This window comes from Mesocricetus auratus, unplaced genomic scaffold (assembly GCF_017639785.1).
Source record: "Mesocricetus auratus isolate SY011 unplaced genomic scaffold, BCM_Maur_2.0 Super-Scaffold_100003, whole genome shotgun sequence".
In the NCBI taxonomy this organism is placed as follows: domain Eukaryota; kingdom Metazoa; phylum Chordata; class Mammalia; order Rodentia; family Cricetidae; genus Mesocricetus; species Mesocricetus auratus.
Window position 1 is genome coordinate 44,348,347 of NW_024429188.1, and position 14,813 is coordinate 44,363,159.

The 14,813-nt window shown below is 38.1% G+C and overlaps 1 protein-coding gene across 1 annotated transcript; it reads left to right on the plus strand.

The window, feature by feature from the left end:
* The first annotated feature begins 11,344 nt into the window (after positions 1-11,344).
* On the plus strand, positions 11,345-12,928 carry LOC121139983 (histone deacetylase 1-like). Its single transcript, XM_040744228.1, has one exon. The coding sequence runs from the start codon at positions 11,369-11,371 to the stop codon at positions 12,812-12,814; it is 1,446 nt and encodes a 481-aa protein (XP_040600162.1). The 5' UTR covers positions 11,345-11,368; the 3' UTR covers positions 12,815-12,928.
* The last annotated feature ends 1,885 nt before the right edge of the window (positions 12,929-14,813 follow it).

Below are 14,813 nucleotides of genomic sequence, written 5' to 3' on the forward strand. Positions count from 1 at the left end.
GTATCAAGTTTTATATAGTCTACTTTCACATTATTATACTTTTTGAGTCCTCTAACCACATTTATACTGTGCTTGTTCTAACTTAGAACACTTAATTTTTTTTCAGTCTGGACAATTGTGTCATCCTTCTAATTCATGGTCACAACTATCTCAATAATAATTCTGAAAATCTCATTCTATCATGAAAATCCTGCACTCAAAACCTGAAATCAATCAGACAATATTCTTCAAATCTGGTTACTTCATACTGCCCATCTGCATCTCTTGTTACTTCTCTGCACAATAGCATCACTCATACCAACTTTAGTACTGACTTCTCCAAGATCAAACTTTATGTTTTCCTTTCAGCATTCTTGTGACTCTGATGGCTTAGTAATATATGTATCCTTTAAGGACCGACTTAAACTGCATCATCCTCCACAAATCCCCTCATGATACCACCTACTTTCTATCACACTGTTGGTGTGTTTTGTTTTTGCATCTTTGAGCTCTTTTAGTGTTTCAGCTCTAGTGTATGTTTTTCATCTTTTATTTTATTTTAACAAATCTTTGGCTATTTTTAAAGTTTTTATAGACAGAATATATTTGAATATGAGTTTTAAATTTATTTCATTTAGAAAGTCTCATGTAGTTCATGCTGGCCTCAAAGTTGTGATTTAGGTGAGGATAGTCTTGAATTCCTTATTCTCCTGCATCTAACTCCTAAGTGCTAGTAATATAAGAGTGAACTATCACACCTTGTTTCCCTGTCATTTCTAGGAGACATAATCTTAGAATAGACTTTCTGGTCATCTGACACTGAAAGTCTCCCTGATCCCTCCTTTGATGGTCCCCGAGTCTTAGGTATATACCTTTTGTTGTATCAACTAGGGAAGGAACCCCAAAATCACGTTCCTTGTCTTTTTTTGAATTTTATTTAAATTTTTACACATGTTACTCCCAGCTCCCTCTCGCCACCCCCACTAGCCTGTCAAGCCCCCATTTCATTCCCCTTCTGCTCCCCAGGGAGAGTAAGGCCTTCCACAGTGGATTTTCATAGTCTGTAATATCATGCAAAGCAGGGTCTAGGCCCAACCCTCATGTGTCCAGGCTGAGAGACCAACCCTCCATGTAGAATGGGGACCCAAAGTCAATTTGTATGCAAGGAATAAATGATGATCTACTATTCGAGGTCCCATAGATTGTTCAAGACTCCTCTCTGACACACAGCTTCAGGGGGTCTGGATCAGTCTCATGGAGGCATCTCAGTTAACAGCCTGGGGTCCATGAGTTTCCCCCTTGTTCAGGTCAGCTGCCTCTGTGGAATTCACCAGTGGGGTCTTGACTCCTGTGCTCATCACTCCTATTTGAATCTAGGTTCCAGGAGTTGAGTTCAGTGTTTAGCTGTGGGTGTCTGCCTCTGCTTCCATCAGTCACTGGATGAGGGTTCTAGGATAGAATATAAGGTATTCATCAATCTCATTATCAAGGGAGAGTATTTAAGATAGACTCGATGCCAGTTTGTGTCATTATTGTAGGTCTCTGAAAATCTCATTACTGCCATATCTCTCTATAAACCTATGACTCCCTCTATTATGATATCTCATCCTGCTCTCTTCTATTTTTACCCAAATTCAACCTTCCTGCTCTCACATGTCCTACTCTACCCTCCTCTTTTCCTGATTCTTTCTCCATCAGCCTCTCCCCTCCCCTTCCCTCCCCCATGCTACCAATCCCCTCAAGAGATCGCATCCCATTCCCCTTCTCCGGGTTAACATGCAAATCTCTCTTAGGGTCCTCCCTGTTTTCCAGACTCTCCTGTGGATGGCAATCCACTGCTCCATGTCTAAAATCCACATGTGAGTGAGTGTATAATATGTTTGTCTTTCTATGAATAGATTACCTCACTCAGGATGGTTTCTTCTAGTACCATCCATTTGCCTGCAAATTTCAAGAATCCAATTTTTTTCTGCTGAGTAGTACCCTATTGTGTAAATGTACCACATTTTCTCGATCCATTCTTCAGTTGAGGGGCATACAGATTACTTCCAAGTTCTGGCTGTTACAAATAATGCTGCTATGAATATAGCGAACAGACATCCTTGTTGTATGTTTTGGGTATATGCCTAAGAGTGGAATTGCTGGATCTTGTGGAAGTCTGATTTCCATTTTCCTGAGGAATCTCCATACCAATCTCCAAAATGGCTGTACGAGTAGGCACTCCCACCAGCATTGGAGGAGTGTTCCCCTTTCTTCACATCCTCTCCAGCATAAATTGTCATTAGTGTTTTTGATTTTAGCCATTCTGACAGGAGTGAGATGGTATCTCAGAGTTGTTTTGATTTGCATGTCCCTGATGGCTAAGGATGTTGAGCACTTTCTCAAGTGTCTATCAGCCATTTTAGACTCCTCTATTGAGAATTCTCTGTTTAGTTCTCTACCCCACTTTTCAACTGGATTATTTGGTGTTTTGGAAACTAGCTTCTTGAAGTCTTTGTGAACATTGGAGTTCAGCCCTCTGTCAGATGTGGGGTTGGTAAAGATTTTTTCCCATTCTGGAGACTGTTGTTTTGTCTTGCTGACTGTATCCTTTGCCTTGCAGAAGCTTCTCAGTTTCAGGAGGTCCCATTTATTAACTGTCAATGTCAGTGTCTGTGCTACTGGTGCTATTTTCAAGACGTGGTCTCCTGTACTTTATCTTCTAAGACCTTCAGTGTGACTGGATAGATGTTGAGGTCTTTGATCCATTTGGACTTAAGTTTTGTTCATGGTGATAGACATGGATCTATCCACATTCTTATACATGCCAGCATCAGTTATGCCAGCACCATTTGTTGAAGATGCTTTCTATTTCCATTATATAGTTTTAGATTCTTTGTCAAAGATCAGGTGTTCAAAGGTGTGTAGGTTAATATCAGGGTCTTCAATTCCATTCCATTGGTCTACCTGTCTATTTTTGTGCCAATACTAAGATGTTTTAATTAATGTAGCTCTATAATAGACCTTGAAGTCAGGGATGGTGATGCCTCTTGTAGTTCCTTTATTGTAAAGGGTAGTTTTGGCAATCCTGGGTTTTTTTCTATATAAAGTTGGAAATTGTCCTTTCAAGGACTGTCAATATTGTGCTGGGATTTTGATATGGATTGCATTGAATCTGTAGATTGCTTTTGATAAGACTGCCATTTTCTATGTTAATCCTACCTATCTAAGAGCATGGGAGAACTTTCCATTTTCTTTTATTTCTTTCTTTAAAGTCTCAAAGTTCTTTTCATACAGGTCTTTCACCTTCTTTGGTTAGAGTTACCCCAAGATATTTTATATTGTTTGTGGCTATTGTAAAGGGTGATGTTTCTCTGATATCATTCTCTGCCCATTTATTGTCTATATATAGTAGAGATACTCATTTTTTTAGTTAATTTCATATCCTGCCATCTTGGGGAAGTTGTTTATCACCTATAGGTGTTCCCTCGGGTCACTTATGTAGACTATCGTGTCATCTACAAATAGTGAAACTTTGACTTCTTCCTTTCCAATTTGTATCCCCTTGATCTCCTTTTGTTTTCTTATTGCTCTAGCAAGAACTTCAAGTACAATATTGAACAGATATGGAAAGAATGGACAAACTTATCTTATTCCTGATTTTAGAGGTATCACCTTGAGTTTCTCTCCATTTAGTTTGGTGTTGGCTGTTGGTTTTCTGTTTATTGTTTTTATTATGTTTAGGTATGTTCCTGTTATCCCTGATTTCTTCAAGACATTTATCATCAAGGGGTGTTGGATGTTGTCAAAGGTTTTTTTCAGAATCTAGTGAGTTAACCATGTAGTTTTTCTTTTTCGGATTGTTTATATGGTGGATTACATTGATGGAATTTCGTATGCTGATCCATCCCTGCATCACTGGGATAAAGCCTACTTGAATATGGTGTGTGATATTTCTTATGTGTTCTTGTATTCAATTTGCCAGTATTTTATTATCAATGTTCATAAGGGAGATTGTTCTGTAGTTCCCTCTCTTAGTTATGTCTTTGTGTGGTTTGGGTACTAAGGTATTTGTAGCCTCGTAAACAGAGATTGGCAGTGAGCCTTCTAAAAAGAGTTTGGCAGTGATCCTTCTGCTTCTATTGTGTGGAACAATTGAAGAGTATTGGTATTAGCCCTGTCTTGAATTTCTGGTAGAATTCTACACTGAAACCGTGTGACCCTGAACTATTTTTGGTTGGAAGACTTTTTATGGCTGCTTCTATTTCTTTAGGGGTGTAGATCTACTTACATTGTGTATCTGTTGTTGATTTAATTTTGGTAAGTGATATCTATCCAGAAAATTGTCCATTTCCTTTAAATTTTCTAATTTCAGGGAGTAAAGGTTTTCAAATTTTCACCTGATGATTCTCTGGGTTTCTCCTGTGGCCACTGTTACATCCCCCTTTTCATTCTGATGTTGGGAATTAATATGTCTGTCTTTTTGTTAGGTTGAATAAAGGTTTGTCTATCTCATTGATTTTCTCAAAGAACCAACTCTTTGTTTCATTGATTCTTTGTATTGTTTTCTTTATTTCTAGTTTATTGATTTCAGCTCTCAATTTGACTATTACCTGGTGTCTACTACTCCTGTGTGTGTTCCTTGTCTTTTGAAGAGTTTTGCTTCTCTGCAATAGTCCTTCTTTGCTACAAATGGAAGACTCTTTAATGCACGGTAAGAACTACACTATCTTTGGGTATAATGATGAGTTTTTAGAATCAAGTTAGGAATTATAGGGGTATAGTAAAGTGACATTTTCCTCTTCTAAAATCAATGGCATCACTAGTCCCAGTCTTTTACCTGTATTTCTAATAAGTCATGATTTTCCTATTTTGAGTATTCCTTAAGTCCAATTAGACAGCTGATTGCAATGAAGATATGAGTGTTAATATTATATCTTTACTGATATATTGCCATTTTGGTATTCTTGAGATCTACAGTATATGAATTATAGTGGATAACATTCATTTTACTTAATTGCGTATTTAGAATTTGGTTACTGTTTGTGTTTGTACAGCACATGAATATTTTCAAGTTACCTCTGCAATTAATGTCACTTAATATTTATAATTTATTGTCAATTGTACTTATCTCAATTTTGCAAATGAGAAGACCAAATTTAAAGTGATTATGTTATACACTTCATAATTCAAATAATCAATATTATCACTCACATCTATAATTGGTAAAAAATAATTCTCGCCGGACGTTGGTGGCGCACACCTTTAATCCCAGCACTCAGGAGGCAGAGGCAGGCAGATCTCTGTGAGTTCGAGGCCAGGCTGGACCGACAGCCTCCCAAACAGAGAAACCCTGTCTCGTAAAACCAAAAAAAAAATTCTCATAGTTGACAATTTATAAGGAGATTTTTACATTAATTAACTGATTTTTAAGATATAACTGAAGATATTTATTGCTCAATAGGAGAAGGCAAATACAAATATGCTGATAAAATACACTAAAGAATTGTATGATCATTTAGAAAAAATGATCCCTGGAGGGAACCAAGAGGAAGTTTCTTCTTTAACAAGGATGACTTTCATTCCTTGTTAAAATGGATATGGATTGATGAAATGAAGGAAGTAGTTTCCAAGCAGGAAGAATAATTTGAGTATGGAATAAGAGGAAGTATATTTCACAATAAGTAAATAGGTTTAGATAGGGTTAGATAGTTTAGTGGGAAAATAACCATTTAAGACAGTGTAGGTCAGCAGTTTTTCACCTGTAGGTCATTATTGCTTTTGAGGCTTAAACCTCATATGGGTTTCCTAAGTGCATCAGAAAACATAGATACTTACATTACAGTTCATAAGAGCAGAAAAATTAGAGTAATTAAGTAGCAACTAAAATAAAATTATGGTCGAGTATCATCACACCATGAGGAACTGTATTAAAGGGTGGCAGCATTAGGAAGGTATAAGTGGTAGAATGATTGGAAAGACAGAGATGAACTTCATAAATTACCCAGTGTTCACAATCCCTTGGTTCAGCTCCCAAAACTGCTTTTTGAAATGAACATGTGAGTAGCAAAGGGCAGTGAATTGCAGAGGTTCAAACATTGTATAATTGACTGATGAAAGAACTAAACTGTGATATTACCATCTATTTTTGTCATTTAATGCCATTTTATAGCAAAAGTTGACTCTGTATAGTCTTACGTACTTCAGAAACAGTGACAAGGACTAGTTTATAATAAACATCTGAATGTGTGGGGAAACTTTTCCCTTCAAAGCACCCTATTAGTAATCGTCAGCTTTCTGACTCTAGAAGATTTGGGAGACAGTATGTTAGAACTACCTCCTTACCTCATCCTCTGAGAAATATATAAGGACATTAAGAGTTTTGGATGTCTGATTCCATTATTAACACTCCTCAGATTCAGTGACGAGTAAGGAATTTGCTAAGAAAATGAGACACAGATTTAAAGGAATGGGCAAAGATGGTGTCAGCTGTAATGAGACATCAAATTAGAACATTTTCTCCTTTCATAAGAGTACATTTTACCTTGATGGCTTTTAAAATAAATGTCAGTTTGAAAAATGAAGGAAGCCTCTTTGTGGCTGAATCACTTCTAAAGTTCCAGTAAACACCCTTGCTCATTGCTTCACTTTTTGTTTCAACCCTCTGGATAGGCTCTCTTTGCTTCTTGTTTCTTTTCTTCTCTAGTGTCTCTATTCCCAGAAGCTAGATCACTGAGCCTCTACTGTTAGGAAGCTACATTTAGTGATAAATTATGACCATTTGAATATAACTCTATTGGAAATTTTATCTTAATTTAGGATGTATAAATAACAAAGAGACACGTGTGTGTATTCTCTGTGTCTGGCTATTCATTGACTGAAAGCTATCTCCCTGAAACCACTGATTGAAGTTTCAGAATGAGAAAATTAAAATGGCCTCATAGAACCTGTCCTTAACTTGGAAAGGAACCAAGGAACCAAGCTGTTCTCCTGATACGGATGAAAGGGCCCATCTCAAAAATATTTGAACCCACTCAAAATTTCAAAAGATCCTAAACTCAAGGCTTAAGCCCTGGGAGATATATTTTGCAGGGGCAGCTAGAGAGCTAAAGGGGAAATACAAAATTCTTGTCTATTTTTACTTAATCCCACGCAGATCTAATCTCATCCCTTATGAAACGTAACTCTTAATCAAATTCTGTGTAAATAGAAAGGGGGAAAACCACTTCAAGCACAATTCATACTTTATTTTTATCTCAATTATCCCCCCAGAGCCATTAACTGACCTGTGGCTTTGGGACTTACCTGGAAATGGTAAATGGTCAAAGACCATTGAAAATCATTAGTGTAACCTCCCTGTCTTTTCTTCTGTGCTGAAGTAGTTTAGGGCTTCAAATGTAGAACTCAAATTCCAGGCTCTTCATTTCAATTTTTAAAGTACAAGTACTAACAAAATGTAATTTCTCCATGATTAGGTCTGATTTACTTTAAGCTGAGCTGTTCATAAATCTAACTCAGTTGGTTTCTGTCAGTCAAATCTAACTTTTGCATACTACAAAGTATATTTTAAATAGAATGACCTTTTAGAATTTACAATGATGTCCACATTTTGGACACTTATAAGTATTTCCTCATGTTTATGAGGAAATAAATTTATGTTCTTCTTTGGGTCTCATTTATTATTTGCATAAAATGGAAGACTGAGGAAGTAAATTATATTGATAACTCTCAAATTTTGTGGTACATTGAATCATCTGAAAACTGTTTAAAAGTCACATGTTTCAATGTCAGTTATTAGTTTTTATTTAATATGCCTCAAATATAGCTGTGAAAGTTCATAGATAGCTGTTTGTTTCATGGCATCCTGACTAAGTGGCTTGCTAACCTACTAGCCACACCCATACAGCAAGAAATTTTGATGTTTCCCTGCCTAAGGAAGAGACTCGAAATAATGATTTGACACATTAAAACTTACTAATGTCATAAGAGTTCTACTTGACAAATAGGCTATAGGCATAAGAATTAAATGCAGAGCAACAAAAAGAAGAAAAATCATTACATTTATTGTCTATGGTCCTTTACCAAAAGGGTGTTCCATTTTCAACATTTTTGAAAATACCACTTGTAAATGCTATTTGGAAGAAGGAGAACATGGACCATATTTTCATCTATGTAATCGAACTTAGCCATAGGTCACCTTGTGTGACAAAGGCAAGGCTGAAATTAAATGAATTCTAATGGTTCATTTAGAACTTTGAGAAGTTTGCATCAAGTCATGTAAACCTTCTAAACACTGTATGCTCCTGCACTTCATTTTAAATCCCTTAAGTATTCTTAAAATTGAGTGTAGTGCATATACCGTGTCTGTGTGAGAATAATAGGCCCACGCCTTCCTCAATAATTCTGTTCTTGTCCTGAGTGTTCTAGCCAACACAGTTCATCTCCATGGCAACCCCTGCTTTGGCTCAGCCTGGGGATTAGAATGACTTCATTTCATACACCTGATAAGGGAAGGTGGGATTTACTGTGTGGAGAAGGTTCTTACTTCAAACAGAAACAGGATTAGATGACTTCATTCCACAAACCTAATAAGTTTCTTCAAACAGAAACATAATCAACAAACAGCCATATTTGTTCCTGTTATGAAGGACAGCCTTGTAATCCACATAACTGATGCACTAAGTGGGCCCCAGAATGTACCTGTCAAACTTCCTCCTCCATGATTTCCATTTTCACTAATTAAGGGTAGAAGGCCTGAGCATTAAAAAGCATAACGAAACTGGTCACTTCATTCAATGAGTGTCCTTTATATTGCTCCATGTGAGGCCTTAAATTATTTTATGAAATCACACTAATTGTTATCATCATTGAGCAACTGAGTCCCACAGCCACAGGAATGATTCTTTTATTAGACGTGGGAAAGAGTATTTCCTCCTCTCTTGGAACAAAGGGAACTCAACAAGATTCCTATGCTGAGGAAAAGGCAATATGCTCAAGATTAACCATTTTTATTGTCATAATTTTGGCAAATTTGTACATTATTATAATGTGTTCTCTGATTACTCACACCCTCCCATCCTTGTCAATCCCAGTTCCACTTCTCTACAAGTCTATTTCCCATATAAATTTCTGCTCATCTTTCTTTACGGCCCACTGAATTTAATCAGGGTCATTTTCTGACCACGGCTTTGGAATTATTCTGTGGAGATTGGTGGGCTAATCAGAGAGAACAAAATTAAAGACAATAAATGGCAGCCCTCCCTCCAGAACCCATCAGTAAGGAGAGGGTAAGAACCTGTATAGAGTCTTCTAGCACTAGAAAGATAACCAGAATGTTGGAAGCTTTCTGCTCAATTTCAGCCTAATTCATGTGTCTTGCAACCAAGGGGTGTGATCTCTTCAGCAACTGAGTCTTAATTCTATCACATTAATTAAAGGTAATCTGCCCTCTTGAAGGAATGTTGCTACCTACACTCGTAGATCATTTTTGTTCTGTTATTTTTTATTTAAATTAAAAACAATCTTATTTTTCATACCAATCCCAGTTGCCTCTCCCTCCCATCATTCCATGCCCCCGACCAACCCCCATCCCACTCTGATCCACTACACAGGAAGGCTGAGACCTCCCATGGGGGGATCATCAAAGTCTGTCACATCAGTCGGGGCAGGGACAAGGCCCTCCACTGTGTATCTAGGCTGAGAGAGTATCCTTTCATAGGGAACGGACTCCCAAAGTTCATGCATTAGGCCCCATAGACTGCTCAGGAATCCTAACTGATACCCAGGTCAGGGAGCCTGGTTTTGTCCTGTGCTGGTTACCCAGCTGTCAGGCTGGGGTCCATGTGCTCCCACTTGCTCAGGTCAGCTGTTTCTGTGGATTTCCCCAGCATGGTCATGACCCCTTTGCTCATCACTCCTCCCCCTCTGTAACTGGATTCCAGGAGTTCGGGTCAGTGCTAAATTCATAGATCTTTAACTCAATAAAATTAATGTATATATCCATATGAAAGTTTGTGAATGAGGGCTCACAAGTTCCAGACTAGAGAGAAAACATCTTCTAAGGGAACCAAGCAAAAATTACTAGAAAAAGAGAACCTGAAATAATGGAAGCTTGCAATCTCCCAGTCTGAAAAACTAGAATTTGAAATTTAATTAAGAGTGTTTAAAGAAGACTGGTTCTTGCTGTTAGGCAACGAGTAAGAAACATGTTCTGTGTTTCTCTCCCAGCTTCCGAAGATTTGCCAGCAATCTTTGGTGTTCCACAGCTTACTAAGTTATCCTTCAAATCCTGATGTTTTGTGTGCTTTCTTCATATATCATTTCACAGTCTTCTCTACATGCATGTCTTCACGTGACCAAATTTCTTTTGGGGTACTAGAGAGGAAGCTTAGCTGTTAAGACAGCATGTTGAGTACAGGTTTTCAAAGTATGACCTAATGATTCTCAATGGGAATAAACCTACCACAAGACCTAGCAACTCCACTCTTAGGCATATACCCAAAAGATGCCCATTCATACAACAAAGATGCCTGTTCCACTATGTTCATAGCAGCTTTATTTGTAATAGCCAGAATTGGAAGCAACCTAGATGTCCCTCATCCGAAGAGTGGATAGAGAAAATGTGGTACATCTACACAATGGAGTACTATTCAGCAGAAAAAAATAATGGAATCATGAGATTCGCAGGCAAATGGATGACACTAGAAGAAACCATCCTGAGTGAGGTAACCCAGTCACAAAAAGAGAAACATGGCATGTACTCTCTCATATATGGATTTTAGACATAGATCTGGGGAGTGCCAGCCTACAATCCTATGGCCAGAGAGTCTGGGAAACAGAAACTACATTTAGTGGCTGGTTAAGTACTGAGCTGAACTCAAGAAAGCCAGTATCAGAGAGGGAGGACTGATGATCAACGGGATTAAGACTGGGCTGGTTTAACCCCTAGAAACAGCTGACCAGACAAAGGTTAACTCTTGAATCCCAGGCATCAGCCTGGGAATCCAGCATGGGACTGATCAAGACCCCCTGAATCTGGGTGTCAGTGAGGAGGCCTAGGTAATCTATTGAGCCTTGGGCAGCAGATCAGTACCCATCCCAAGTATACACACGGACTTTGGACTCCCATAGAACAATGTGAGGTGCACTCTCACCCTGAACTCTTGGGGAAGGGTCTAGGCCCTGCCCTATATGAAATGACAGACTATGGACACCCCCATGGAGGGCCTCACCCTCCCTGGGGGAACGGGGGGATAACGGGGAGGGGTGGGGTGGGGGGAGGACACGGGAGGAGGGGAGGGAAAGGGAGAGGGACCTGGAACTGACTTGTGAAGCAACCTTGTTTCTTATCTAAATTAAAAAAAAAAGAATAAAAAAAAAGGACTGACGGGAGGGCCGGGCGGTAAGCAAGATGGCGCAGACTCAGGGCACCAAGAGGAAAGTCTGTTATTACTACGACGGTGATGTTGGAAATTACTATTATGGACAAGGCCACCCAATGAAGCCTCACCGAATCCGCATGACTCACAATTTGCTGCTCAACTATGGTCTCTACCGAAAAATGGAAATCTATCGTCCTCACAAAGCCAATGCTGAGATGACCAAGTACCACAGTGATGACTACATTAAATTCTTGCGTTCCATTCGCCCAGATAACATGTCTGAGTACAGCAAGCAGATGCAGAGATTCAACGTTGGTGAGGACTGTCCAGTATTTGATGGCTTGTTTGAGTTCTGTCAGCTGTCTACTGGTGGCTCTGTGGCAAGTGCTGTGAAACTTAATAAGCAGCAGACCGACATTGCTGTGAACTGGGCTGGGGGTCTGCATCACGCAAAGAAGTCTGAAGCATCTGGTTTCTGTTACGTCAATGATATCGTCTTGGCCATCCTGGAACTGCTAAAGTATCACCAGAGGGTGCTGTATATTGACATTGATATTCACCATGGCGATGGTGTGGAAGAGGCTTTCTATACCACAGACCGGGTCATGACTGTGTCCTTTCATAAATATGGAGATTACTTCCCAGGAACTGGGGACCTACGGGATATTGGGGCTGGCAAAGGCAAGTACTATGCTGTTAACTATCCCCTCCGAGATGGAATTGATGACGAGTCCTACGAAGCCATTTTCAAGCCAGTCATGTCCAAAGTGATGGAGATGTTCCAACCTAGTGCAGTAGTCTTACAGTGTGGCTCAGATTCCCTATCTGAAGACCGGTTAGGTTGTTTCAATCTAACCATTAAAGGGCATGCCAAGTGTGTGGAGTTTGTCAAGAGTTTCAACTTGCCTATGCTGATGCTGGGAGGAGGTGGATATACCATCCGTAATGTTGCTCGGTGCTGGACTTATGAAACCACTGTGGCTCTGGACACAGAGATCCCTAATGAGCTACCATACAATGACTACTTTGAATACTTTGGACCGGACTTCAAGCTTCACATCAGCCCTTCCAATATGACCAACCAGAACACTAACGAATACCTGGAGAAAATCAAGCAGAGGCTCTTTGAGAACTTGAGAATGCTGCCCCATGCGCCTGGTGTCCAAATGCAGGCAATACCTGAGGATGCCATCCCAGAGGAGAGTGGTGATGAGGACGAAGAAGACCCTGACAAACGCATCTCCATCTGCTCTTCTGACAAACGAATTGCCTGTGAGGAAGAATTCTCCGACTCAGATGAGGAGGGAGAAGGAGGTCGCAAGAACTCTTCTAACTTCAAAAAAGCCAAAAGAGTCAAAACAGAGGATGAAAAAGAGAAAGATCCAGAAGAGAAAAAAGAAGTCACCGAAGAAGAGAAGACCAAGGAGGAGAAGCCAGAAGCCAAAGGGGTCAAAGAAGAGATCAAGCTAGCCTGAGCATCAAGATCTGCGACTCTGGCCTCTCCCCAAGTTCCCCACTTCTCCCCAATCTCAGATTTTATATTTTCTATTCCTCTGTGTATTTATATAAAATATATTAAATATAATGTCTTCCCCCAACTCTGCAGGTGGAGGTTTTAGCCTAGCTTCCTTTTTGAGATATTCCATTTTGTGAGACTCTTTATAATAAACAACACATTTCTATAAAAAAAAAGGAACAAAAAAGTAAGGAGTAAAGCAGGAGAGGGAGGGAATAAAACAAGGGAATGCTGGGAGGATTAAAATATATTACATACTTGTACAAAATTGTCAAAATAATAATAAAAACTTTATGTGTTTTCAAGCAAAAAAAGACAGCATGTTGAATATATTGAGGTAGATTTTTTTCTTTAAGTTCATTTACATAATTTATTACATTTATTTGCTTACATATGTTCAACTGCCACTGTACATCTCTTATATGTTCTAACTTAGGTGAATATAGTTTTTTAAGTATTCCCTTAAAATATTATGGATTTGCTTTCGGTCCTCTTCTCATATTGTTATTTTGTGTCTCCTCTTTTTTGTGGTTAGTTGGGCAAATGGTCTAGCAACCTTACTTATCTTTAAACAACCAGTTCTTAGATGCATTGATTCTCTTTATTCTTTTTTTCTACTTCATTTTCTTTTGTGAATTTTATTATGACTTTCCATATACTGGACTTAGATATGATTTGTTCTTTTTTTCCAAATTAATGAGTTGTATCATTAAGTCATTTACTAGTGTTCTTTCTAATATATTAAAGTAAGCACTTGGAACTACATATTTCCCACTTATGGCTGCTTGTAATGTATCCCACAGGTTTGTGTGTGTGTGTGTGTGTATGTGTGTGTTGTGTTTTAATCTTCATTTAGTTCTTGGAAGGTATTTCTTGATTTCTTCTTTGACCCATTCATCATTTAATAATATGTTGTTTAATCTCCATGAGTTTTCTTTGCAATTACTAGAGATTTGTTTGCTGATATTTTTTAATTTTATTGCATTGTGGTCAGAATTTTATATTTTTTGAACTTATTAAAATTTGTTTTGTGTCCCAGGAAGTGGTCTATTTTGTGGAAGCTTCCATGGGCTCCTGAGTGGAGTGGGTTTAGATAGAATATTTTCTAGATATCTGTTATGCCTATTTGAAGTATGATGCTATTTAATTTTGATGTTTCTGATAATTATTCCCATATGAACTGTCTATTGGAGAAATTAAGGTAGTAATATTACAGTCTACTATTGAGCTGAATAACCTGTGTCTTTAATTCCCCTACTATGACTTTTATCAAATTGGGTGCTACAGAGTTCAGTACATGTATGTTTAGGATTGTAGTGTCTTCTTAGTTAACTGTTCCCTTAATTATAATGAAATATGCTTCTTTAACTCTTCTGATTAATGTTAGTTTGTCATATATTGTGTCACATATTAGGATAGGAACATTTACTTGTTCCATGGTCCCAATAGCTAAAATACATTTTTTTTCTGTTTGTTCATTTTAGGATATTGTCTACCATTAAGATGAGCTCTTTTTGTGCAACTGTCCTTTGATCGGTGATCAAGGCCAATAATATTTAAAATTATTATTAAAATTTTTATGTTGGTTTCAGTAATTTTACTACTTTTTTATTTTGTTTTGCGGTTTATGTTCTTAGTTATTTGTGTTACAGTAATTATTGCTTCATTTAATTTCTTTCTATAGTACATGTTTATGTTTACTCTTTTCTCTTTGTTTCAAATTTGCTTCACTATTCCCTGCAAGACTGATTTTATGGCCATGAATTTTTAAAATCTGTTTGCATCATGGAAAAATTTTCCCCTTCAACTACAACAGAAAGTTTTGTGGGGTACATCAGTTTAGGCTGTAACTGTGGTCTTTTAGATCTTGGAGTGTATTGTTCCAGGATAATCTGAGGTTTTTTTCTACTTTTTTATTTAATAATTTGCAATCATTTTACATATCAATCCCCCATTCT